Source organism: Belonocnema kinseyi, chromosome 1 (assembly GCF_010883055.1).
Source record: "Belonocnema kinseyi isolate 2016_QV_RU_SX_M_011 chromosome 1, B_treatae_v1, whole genome shotgun sequence".
In the NCBI taxonomy this organism is placed as follows: Eukaryota; Metazoa; Arthropoda; class Insecta; order Hymenoptera; family Cynipidae; genus Belonocnema; species Belonocnema kinseyi.
The window spans coordinates 161,621,573-161,634,170 of record NC_046657.1 but is presented as its reverse complement, the minus strand read 5'-3'; the positions used below and the strand labels follow the sequence as shown (position 1 = coordinate 161,634,170).

Sequence of the window (12,598 nt, the reverse complement as noted above, 5' to 3'; positions counted from 1 at the left end):
CCCCCCCCCCCCAGGGATAGACACCGGGGTAGAAGACAAAATGGATGTTCTGTAAACATCCATGTTCTGTAAAATCACGAATTTAATCTCAATAAGGTATTTCAAGTGTTTATAAGATTTTTGTATAAAACGTCGATGTTCTGTAAAATCGCGAGTTTAATCTCAATGATGTGGTAATTTAAGTGCTTATAAGATTTTTTGATAAAACATCGATGTTCTGTAAACATCAATGTTCTGTAAACATCCATGTTCTGTAAAATCACGAATTTAATCTCAATAATAAGGCATTTGAAGTATTTATAAGATTTTTGTATCAAACATCGATTTTCTGTAAACATCGATGTTTTTCATTCGATTCATCGATATCGGATCATTTTTGACATCAATGTCCGGCGACGTCGATGTTTCACTTTCGATGTACCATCACTCTTTTAAACTACTTAAATAACGTCTTTATAGGCTATTAAACCCTTTCTTGTGTAGGCGCTCAGCGTCTACTTTTACTGCATTTACGAAAACCTGTAACTAATCCTAATAAATTTACAAAGTGGTGTTTAACATACCGATTTCTTCGTCGGATCATCTAAATTGATGAAGATTCCTGACTCCGGCTTCTTTCCCAGAACCTTCACCTCCTTCTTTTCCTCGTGATAATCAGCCATGGCCCCCAAATGCGAATTTTTCAAGAACTGTTCGTAACTATTGAGAAATTTAAGATCCTGATACTGCATAATCATCTCTGGAGTCGGGTTCTTCGGCCCCAGTATCTTAACTTCTCCCAAAGAGCTAATCAGCTTCTGATTCTTCTGTCTCGGATTATTAATCCCGTTCTGGCATCGGGAATTGAGAACTTTCAAATCTGGTTGGATAGAATTTAAACTTGTTGCTGGTTCGCAATCGTCGAAGCCCGGTATCTTCAGTTTCGTGTACTCTTGGATCGAATGACGATCATCAGGTCCCGGAATCCCGAGAAGATTCAGGTCGTCGCTGAGACTTTGGTTTTTTAAGTAGGGCAAACTTTCGTTCAGGATAGAGATTGGATGTTGCGTTTTGTTGAGGAGAGATGCGATGGAAGCATGCGAGGATGTTATCGTGGGAATTTCCGTGCGGTGGTTTAGGAAACTTGACAAGTCGAGACGACTGGTTCCCATTCCCAGGCCTAGGAGGTAAAGGTTCGAACTGGCTATTATGGAATTTTAGTTTGGAAGAAGGAAAGTTTCAAGTGCTCAGTGCAGGGTGGCCATTTTGATCGATGCTAAATAGTCCCGATTCTTTCCCGGGTTGCAACAATTTTTCACAGTGAATACCATTTTAAAAAAATCGAACTCTATTCTAAACATTTTTCCATTTAAAGTAATAAACAATAAATGAAAGCATTCAAAATAGAACTTTCGAAGTTTAAACTTTATAAAATGAAGTTTAGGAGTTTTTCAATTCAAAAACTATGTATTCGATCAATAATTTACACGTAGAAAAAGGAACGTGCTAACACTTTTCAATTGAAATTTTTAAAATAAAATGCAGACAAACTTAGAGTTCAAAGATTCATATTATTTAAGTAAATTTTAAGCTGGACCAAGCCTCACAGTCCCCATGGGATAAAATATAGGCACCAAAGAGTACTTTTTGCTATGCTCATAGGGTACTTTTTCACCCTCTAAGTTTAACTAATTCAGGATAAATTCAAAAGATTTCGGAACAATTTAATTTATATTCAAATGAATTGGGAAAAATGTTAAAAAATCGACAACAAAATCAATTGATTTCCGTAAAACTGGATCGAATTCAGAGGAATTTAAGACCAAAGAGAAGTATTCAATGAAATTCATAAAAATTAAAGGTGAATTTTAAAAAAATCAAATGAATTTAAAACAATTTGAAAAAAAAAACCTAATTGAATTCAGTACATTTTAAATAAGCTTAAAAAATTCCTCATTTGTTCAATCAAATAAAAACTTTTAAAGATTCAAAAAGATGTACTGAATTAAGTAGAATTAAGTGAATTTAAAAGGAGTCAAGTAAATAAAAAAATTAATAAAATTCCAAAGAATTTAAAAGAATTCAGAGTGAATTCCGAGAAAAATTTGAAACTCTATTAATTTCTAATACTAGAAGGGAATAATGATAACAAAACGATTCAAGATAAATTCAAAAGAATTTAAATAAATTAGAACAGTTTTGAAAATTGAAAGAAAATTCGATTGATTACAATAAATTTTCAGTGACTTTATAGAAATTTGAAAGAAATGAGAAGAATTAGATTAGATTTATAAAAAATCATCCTGAACTTAAAAAGCAATCAAGTGAATTGAAAAAAATTCAAAGGCATGCAAAAATTAATTTAATTGGGTAGAATTGAGTGAGAATTTAGAAGAATTTAACAGGATTCAGGATAAATTAGCAAGAATCAGGGCGAATTACAAATTGATTGCAAACAATATTTGGAAATGTCTTCATATCTTCGAAACCCTACGAAATAACTCATGTCTGGCGAAAAATTCTTCGAAATCCATTAAAATATTAAAATTCCTAAAAAAATTTAAAACCCCTGGAAATCCCTTGAAATTGTTTAAATCTCTTTAAAATGCTTTGGAATCTTTAAAAATACCCTACAATATTTCAGTCTTTGAAAGCCTTCAAACTATTGAAATAAATATTAAAAAATCTGTGAAGTTTTTTAAATTTCCTAAAATATTTCGAATCCTTTGATATCTTTTAAAAAAAATTTCTTTGTAAAAGATTTAAAATAATCCAAATTATTTTAAATCCTTTAAACTCTTCTGATATTTTTTTTAATTCATAAAATTCAAGAGAATTCCAAAGAATTCAGGATGAATTCCAAATCTTTTGAAATCTTTAAAACTCTACCGAATACTTCACTTCTCATGAATAAATTCTTCAAAATGCTATAAAATATTATAAAATTCCGTGATATTCTATAATAATATTTTCTGAAATCATGGAAAATTTATCAAAGTACATTGAGAATTTTAAAATCCCTTGAAATGATTGAAATTTTCGGAAATCTGATAAAATAACGTGAAATCTTTTTAAATCTTTTAAAACCTCATACGTGCTGTAAAATCATTCCATATTTTCAGAAGTTTTAGAAAACTTTGTATCCTATAATACTTCAAAAGCTTTAAAATCACTTCAAATTAATGAAATTTAAAAAATCCTTGAAAGCTTTTATAATTCCCTTAAATATTGTAAATTAAACTGATTTTTGTTATTTTTGTTATTTTTGATAAACTTGAGTTAAGAAAACTTCAAAATTTTATTTCAAAATGTTGAGAAATCTAGAAGTGTTTTTAAATTTTCCCAAATGTAAAATCATTTTTGAAATTTTTTCGAAACTTTTAAATATATTTTAAAATGAATATCATTTTTTCTAAAACCTTTAGAAAATTTACGTCAAAACGTAGATTTTCGCAGATGTCAAACAAAAAATTTAGAATCTTTTCAAAAATTGTGAAAGGCTTCAAAAGAATAAAAACATCTTCTTAAGATTCGTAGAAAAATTGAAAATGATTTTTCATTTTAGAAAATTATTGTAACAGAAGATTTAAAACGATTTTACGACAATTTTTTTTCATTTACAGGATTTTCCAAAATTTGTAGGAAAGATTCTGTCAATTTAAAAATATATTTATAAGTTCTCAAAAAAAAATTCAACACACTTCTTTTAAAATACTTGAAATCATTTTAAGTTTTAAATTAATTTTGAATCTTTTAAAATCTTTTAAATATCTCTTAAAATTACTCAACTTTTTCCTACAAATTAATACTGTGCAATTTTTATTTATACGTCAAAATCTAAGAAATTCACTTAAAAATTAAACGTTTTTTAAACAGAAAAATTTAAATTTTAACTTTAAAAGTGTAAAAGCTCTTCGAAATTCTACAGATACAAAAGTTTTATATGTAAAACAATTCAGTTTCATATTGTTTACTTTTAAATATTATGTTTCAATTTACTCGTCTCAAATAAACAGTTAAATTTGTAATGGCTAAGGAAACTAATGATCATTTTTTAAATTATTTATTTATTTATATTTACAGTTGATAAAATAAAGCTGTTTTTATCAAAAAAATAAAACTTCAAACGCTTTTAGGTTTTAATTCTTTAAACCTTCAAGACTGCACTTTAATTATTTACAAAACAGTTGAAATCAAACTTAGGCAGATTTTTCTTATAAAAATTCGTAAAATTCTCGGTCAAGAAATAAATTCACTGTTATTTTCCGGTTTTCCGGTCCAGCGGTTTTTAAAAAAGGACAGTCAAATTTGTAACACTCAAACTTTAAAAGCTCTTCGCTATTTTAACGCTTCAAGGCTTTCTATGTCAAAAAATGCAGTTTTAAATTATTTTAAATATTTGGTTTCAATTCATTGGTCATACATAAAAAGGTGAAATATTGCTAAATATTAAATAATTATTCTTTTTTCTTAATTAAGAAATTTGAAATTAGATGCGTTAAATGCATTAAAAAATTTTTATTTTAACACTAAAATAGGGAAATTCTTTATTTTTGAAGGATTTAGAATAGTTTTGGCAAATCAATTTTTTTTCGCTTTTAGAAATAATTTATTTATATAGACTGAATATCATAATTTAAAAAAGATAATAATTCAACTGATTATTTAAAAAAACTTTCGAAATCGAACTTGGACAGATTTTTCTTCTTAATATTTTTAAGATTCCCAGTCGAAAAATAAATTTACTGCCATTTCTCGGTTTTTCCCGGACTCAAAAAATTCCCGGTTTCCCGGTCAAACGGCCACCCTAAAGAATTTATAGATACGTCATTTATGTTAAATAAAAATAAAAGCGAGAATAGAAAATAACAACGCTTTGCGTTCTATCTTTATTTCCTGTCGTACTCAATAGTTAATCTTTGGTTTAAATAAATATTCTAATAAATTTAAAAAGACAAGACGCAAAAGCCAACATGTGCAAATATCTGTATGAAAAATATAGATTTACATATGTTATTGTCGACAAACTTTAAAAGTTGAGTCTCGAACTCTGAAAATTATAGTAGGCATGCTTATTATAATTTTCAAAGTAACATTTTTTTAATCTGCTCGAGAATTCAATGAATTTTGAATCTTTCCCAAAACTCTAAAAGATCAAAATATCTTCGGAAACAATTTAGTTTTCCTAATATTTTTAAGACCCTACAAAATTAAAAAAATCGTTTTCAGAGTCTTTTTTGTTACTAGACCAAATCAAAAGGAATATCCTGCTTTTTAAAGGTTTTTGATTTGTTCAGAAGTTTTTAAAACTCAAAGTCTTGAGCTTTCAAGCTCAAGAGAGTTTATCAAACTCTGAAAATTATAGTAGGCATACCTACCATAATTTTCAGAGTTCAAGACTCGACTTTCAAATCTTGCATCTTCAAAATATTCCCTGGTTAGGCAATACTTATACGTATATTATAATACGAAGTTTTTTTAGATACGCAAAAGGAAATAGAAAATTATGCCTTCATTTTCAAGATTGACTGACTTGAATCAATCATGCTTTTTGGGAATGATGCTCGACCATTTCGCCATCTGGTGCCAAGAATTAGAACTAGGAAGTCAAACACTGTATTTCTGCCGTTCGCGCGCTTATTTGAAATGTAAAAAATACCATTATTTCATTTATTATTTTATGAGGTTTTTTTTATTAAATTTTAAATAGACACTCTGTCAAATTTATTTTAAAATTAAAAATATATATATTGAATCAAAGATAATATTATTTCAAGATTTGAAAATTACAAAAATTTTCGAAGATTTTAAGAGACGACTGATAAATCAAGAAAAAATTCCCGATATTTTAAAATTTCTATATGGAAACATTCCCGACATTGTAAAATTGCCGAAATTTAAAAATCCCGAATTCGAAAATTCCCGACAGAGATTTTTCAAATGATAAAATATCCAAAGTAGAAAATTTCCGATACGAAAATATTTTAAAAAAATAGTTTTTAAATATATATTATTTATTTTTTTATAGAAAATACAATAATCGAACATTTTCATCAAATTTTTTAATTGTTAAAAGCTTTTTAACAGAATTGTTTGAATTAAAATAACAATAAGTGTATGAAACGTGTATACAAAAAAATAAATTTAAAAACACGTGCTAACAAACTTCGTTTCTTTTTCATGTTCTCATTAATTAAAAATTCGATTACTAAGAACGTTTTGCGTAATTAAAAAAAAAAATACTATGCATATTTTTAAAGTTTATCCAGAAATGAATTGTTTAAGTATTGTTATTTTAAAGTGAAACAATAATTTTTAAAAACTTTAAACATATAGAAAAATTGTATTTCTTTGATAAAAAATTTTATTCTTTTATTTTTGATAAATGAATTATGTTTATAAAAAATAATAATAATTTCCTAGTTCGCATACTTTAGAATTCGAATTTGGAAATTACACAATGTCAGGAATTTTTTTGTCTTGATTTTTCAGTCGTCCCTTAAAATCTTCAACAAATTTAATAATTTTCTGATCTTGAATAAAAAGAAAAAAAAGTTCAAAACTTCTCGATGGTTTATTATAAAAAATAAATTTAACATCTATACTTGTAATTCCCGAAAATATGATCTTTTATCAATTATATTTTTTTGCAAGTTGTAGAATAAATTCGACTTTCTATTTAATATTTAACTTTCATTAAATTTTAATTACAATTTCTCGATAAATAAATGTGAAATATTTCAAAATGTACCGTTAATGACAATTATTTCTCGATTTTAATTGATATACCAAATTTTAAATGCATAAATTAGTAGCAATAATTTAAAAAGAAAAAGATTACATTCAGTAACATGAAATATTTTATTTACTGAATACCAATTTTATTTTTTAACCTCATGCTCTGAATATATTAAAAACAATCCAGGTATCAGTTGAACATATTCTAATATAATTATTTTTAATTATTAATAATATACAAAAAAAATGTGTATTTAAATTTTTTTAAATAAGTTGCAAATTAATTTGTAGACCCGATAAAATACATTTTTAAAATTCTACTTACCCTTTCTAGTTCTGATTTTTAGCTCCAGATGGCGTATTGAACTTTAATCATTACTAATAACTGTTGAATTTAACAAAAGTAATTCGTAATTTTTTTGAATTTGTAGCAGACACTACTCACAATTTCAGTAAACGATACAGACATAACACAGGGTGGCCAACTAGAATGTAAGGAACCAAATTTTGGTAATTTCAAGTGCGAAAATTTTGAGAAGTCAAAAAAATTAAAGCCTTAAAGCTCAGTTTTTTATTTGAAGTGATCAAAACTAAACTGAAAATTAAAGCAGTCAAAGTAGAAGCTTCTGACTTCAATATATTAAAAATAAACGCTTGAAACATTCAAAATTTAGAAAAATTAAGTTAAGTAGTAAAATAATTATTATCTGAAAATGTAAGATTCAAAATGGTAAAATATAAAATCAGAAGCCCTCAATAATCTGAAATTGTAAATCAGATACTATTTACCTTATCGAACGAACTGGAGAAGGGAGAAAAATCCGTTAATTAAATGCCATATAATTTAAATAATTTTATAAACTAGTATTAGAAATTTGATTTAAAATATTTTGGACTGAATTTTTGAAAAAAACAAAGTTTTAAAGCTAAAACTTTCAAATTCAAAAATTTAAAACTGCACAATTTTAACTTGGAGGCTTTAGAAATCCGCCTTTTTAAAATTAGATATATAGAAATATATCATTTTAAACTTGAAATTTAATTGAACATTTCAAACTCAACATCTAAGATTCGAATCCAATTTTGTTAAAAAGAAAATCAAAATTTAATTCTTGTTGCATACTTTAATTTAATTCTTGTTTGCATACTTTTTAGATTGTCTTGATTTTCATTTTTTTTTTCATTTCTAGAGGTAAAAAAACTCTTCCCAATTTTTTGCGGATTTTAATCAAAAATATTCTAAGAAATATTTCCTATTTAATTTACCCCAGGAGTCGAAATTCGAATTACAGAGAAATTTCCAAATTTAGAATTAGATATTTAGGAAATTTTTTTTTCTAGTCAAATTTGATGTTAAAAGGGCCGAAAAATACTCAGAAAAATTTATAAAACCGAATTTATAAAGAAAATTTCAAATAATACTGAATTTAGAATTGGAAAATTTCGCTCTGTTTCCAATTTTAATTCTTGGGTCTTGCCGATTTTTTTTGCTAGTGTATTAATATTATTTCATTATATTTTATTATATTTTTTCTTCGAATTTTTTTTTATTGTCCCAAGTTTTTTTATATAAAAAAAAGATTATTGGTCTTTTTTAAAGGATATATTCAGAGGTGCCGTAACTCCCATTAAGTTTAATAAGTATTTGCCATAAGAAAAATACGTTTTCGTAAATCTTATTCAGATTTTTTGGAGATAATTATAGTTTTTTAATATTTTTTAAATTATTAAAATTATTTATTATTGTTTATAGGAATTATATAATAAAATAGAGTTAGAAAGTTGCGATTATTTCGGGAATTTAAAAAATTTTTTAAACTTATCAGTTAGAAGGAGGCAATAATAAATTTAATTTATGAGAAATAATTGTTTAAACAATTTATTATTTATCATAATATTCTCTGAGATTAATGCTAGAAAGTTGCAGTTTTTTCTAAAAATTTTCACTTTTTGTCCACTTTTCCACTTCAGTGAGGTAATAATTAATCTAAGTTAACAAAGACAATTGTTTAAACAATTTACTACAATTTTTATTAATATTTTCGTCACACAATGCTAGAAAGTTGCGTCGTTTTCTGAAATTCTTAACTTTTTCTTCCACTTTTCACTTAAAATAAGAAAAAAATAAATTCAATTTAGTAAATATAATTGTTTAAATAAATCATTTTTTTCATCAATATCTTTCTCCATAAAAATGCTAGATATTTGCAGCTTTTTCCGAAATTTTAAACTTTTTCTCTACTTTTTATTTAGTGAAATTATGGTTAATGCAAGTTGACAAACATAATAATTGTTCAAAATATTTATTATTAATTATATTTATCTCCTCTTAAAGTAATGCTAAAAAGTTGCGGGCTTTTCTAAAATATTCAGCTCTTCTTTGACTTTTTGTTCAGTAAAAAATAATAAATATTAATACTGTTTAAAAACGGATTCTGTCAACTGAAGATCAGAATTAAAACATTTGAAATGCTTAAATAATTATGCTCGTTAAGTTAATATTATAATTTAATTAAATTTATTGACTATTATATTATATATAATATATAATTTTATTATTTATTTTTCCAATTAATATTATACAATTAAAACAATAACAATATTTAAACAAATACGCTTGTTAAATTGCATTAATTATTACCTCACTATATGTGAAAATAAGACAAAAATTTCAATATTTCAGAAGAAAACTTCAACTTTCTAGAATCATTCAAAGAGAATACTATTTTTTAAATAATAAATTGTTTAAACAATCATTTTAGTTCATTCGAATTAATGATAACCTCACTCCTAATTAAAAAGTTTAAAATAACTTGTAAAGTTCGAAGAAAACCGTTACTTTTTAACTATATATTAAGAGGAAATTTCTAAAAACAATAATAAATTATTTATGTAATTTATGTAAACATCTAATTATTAGTATAATTAAGTATTTTATGCATTAAAAACAATCTTAATTTTCAAAAACGCAAAAAATCATAATTAGCGCCAAAAAAATCGCAAAAAACGATTATTAGATTTTTTTGGACTCTGAAACTCTGAAAAGAAATGTTTAAGTTTCAACTTGATTCGCCTAATATTGACGATTCTAAATAAAATTTACAAAAACGTCTTTTTTCATTATGGAAAATACATATCAAACTTCTTGGGGCTTGCAAAATCTCTAAATACGAGTACAATATAAAAAAACGCATTTTCTTGTTGAGTCGAACAAATTTCGGGGCAATATGGATTAAAATTTTAAAAACAAAATTTATAAAGATAATTATAACAATAAAATTTGAATAGAAAAAATTCCCTGTATTTGAATTACCTGAAAAATGCTCTTATTTAAACAGGTATAAAAAAAAACTTTTTCCGCAAGCAAGCTTGAATTAAGTAAGAATTACCTATTGCAAAATAATTTATTAAAATCCGAAAAAATGGAAAGACTATTTTAAACTCCAGGAATGTAAACAACTAATTAAAAACTCGAACAAAATTTTTAACTCTACAAACAATACATTTATTTATACATTTATTTTAAATTCTATTAATGAATCTGAAATTACTTACCATCAACATTGTTAAATTTGAAACAATTTAAATTATTATTAATATTTGTTCAAGCCTTTAAAAGACAGTGCCATTTTTCTTTTAACCACCGATTAAAAATATAAATAGAAAATTTGGAAAACAAGTGAATGTCCTCAAAATTACGCACTGCAAACTGCATAATTTCATACTCAGAATTCTTGCAAGCTGAACCTCTCAAACTCAGATACACTGGAAATCCCATTTAAGTCGTTCCAAGAATTGTCTCGATTTAAGTCAAGGACATTTAGAAACGAACTTAAAACGGATTTCTAGTGTAATTTCAAATCGAAGTCATTGAATATTGCAGAATTTCATGCGATTTCCAGTAATTCATTCTCATCTGCCGCTTATTCCAGTTCGCCGGCCACCCTGAATAATTAACTAAATCATTAAATTCACCCTCGTCATCGCGTTCAATCGCAATCGTCTCATCAAACTTGGATCCGAGAATCTCATCAATTTTCGATTGCGAATACAAAGATATATCTCCGTATCGATCATCCAAATCCTTGCTGCTCTCCAGAACACGAATCTCCTTATCACCCAGAAATTCAATGCTCTCCTCCATCCTCTCCATCATTTCGGGAATGCTCTGATGACTATTGACAAGATTGATGGCTTCTTCCCCATCCAGGATTGTCACATCGTGCGAATTCTGGGCCATCAGGTCGCGAGCCTCGTTATTGGTCATCACCTCGTAGCGACCATCCGCGGTAGCTCGGACGAACTGAATGCCACCCTGGGCTGCCAATTCGAGCAGCTCGTTGCAATCCTCGGGCGATGAGATCGATGTATTTCCGGTGTTTTTCTCCGGATACAAGGTCGAGTCGAGGGGCGTGATTAGGCTCTCTGAGAAGGGAGAGAAAGGATATTTGGGTGGGAGGGTCCTATGGAAATTGGTAAAGGGGGTTTTTAAGACTCTCGATGCGGCGAGGTCTAGCAGACAAAAAAAACGGATCAGAAAATAGGGGGTTCATGTGGCAAAAATCTCTAGTTTTTTCAGTGTGTCTACTCAAATCCTGGCAAAAAATATTCTCTAAAATTTCTAGAATCTTTTTTTCCAGCTTCAAGATTTTTCTGGGTATTAATTCTCATAGTAGGAAGCCCTTCAAGTATCATGTATATTTTCAGGCAAACGACTATAGGAATATGTGCTCGAATATGTAATAAATTTTGCGAGGTTATTATAATTTTTGGTTCAGTCCTTGGAAATATCTAAATTGAATACATTTTTTTAATTTGTGAAATTAAATAAAGAGATAATGAAGAAAAAGAAGAGATTTTTTGATTTGAAAATAGAAAAATACATTTTTTAAGCAAAATTGATGTGGACTGGAAATGGTGGTCTACCATATCGCCACCTGGTGCCTAAAACTGGAACTAGAAAGAGTAGGTACACTTTTAAAGATGTATTTTGATTTTGGCATAAAAGTGTTTTTACGATTTTTTTGTAAACTATAAAACAATGATTGAATACTAGAAGCAAATCTTAATAAAAAAAAAAATAGTTTTAGATAGATTTTCCATCTTATACAGTAACAAAAAACAACACATTTTTGTCGAATAGGTTTTAAAAAACAATTATTTCACTATTTTATGTAAGTTTTAGTGCATTGTAAGCTGAAATAAACTTTAATTAATATATATAGCGACAAACTTTATCCAGATTATGCAAATAATACGAATAATTAACGATTGGGATTGAAATACGAATTCTAGCCTAACTTTTGGATCAGTTTTTTTAAATAGTATATATTTTTTATGTAGAAATCAATAAAAAATTACTTTAAGTTTATTTTTGCGTCAAAATAAGTCCATTTACTTTGATGATCTTTTGAAAATCACAATAATTGTTTTTTTTTGTAGAAAAATAAAAATAACAAAAAAAAAAATAAAATAAAAAAAATAATAAATCTGTTTTTCCCTTTATAATATGTAAATTTCATTTAAAATTCTTTGTTTCTCATAAAGACTTATTTTTTCTTTCCAATTAATATTTTAAACTCAACAAAAAAAAACCGTTAAAACACTTGTATGCACAAATTAAAATGCATCTTTAAAATCGTACCTATTCTTTCTAGTTCGGATTTTTGTCACCAGGTGGCGCATCGCAATTTAACCATTCCCAACATTGAATTATTTAAACGCTTCAAATTTCTAACTTTTCAATTTAAGGGCATGTGACACAGCTAAATACCTATACTACCGACCACAGTTTTTCAGTTCACTGAATGTTTTTTTGAACCTGAGAACTTTTTTCGTAAATAAAATATCGAGCTGAAACTTTGGAAAATGTATTAGAGTG

General features: G+C 26.7%; 1 protein-coding gene across 3 annotated transcripts in view; it reads right to left on the bottom strand.

Moving 5' to 3' along the window:
- Positions 1–12,598, bottom strand: part of LOC117168494 — a 79,582-nt gene that overhangs the window by 5,317 nt on the left and 61,667 nt on the right. For 2 of the 3 annotated variants that reach the window (XM_033354217.1, XM_033354201.1), the window contains 2 exons: positions 10,693–11,229; positions 564–1,159 (listed from right to left, as the gene is read on the bottom strand). In XM_033354217.1, the coding sequence (XP_033210108.1) occupies positions 564–1,159; positions 10,693–11,229 (1,133 nt within the window). The remainder of the gene's footprint in view (positions 1–563; positions 1,160–10,692; positions 11,230–12,598) is intronic. The other variant, XM_033354211.1, reaches the window with a different exon arrangement.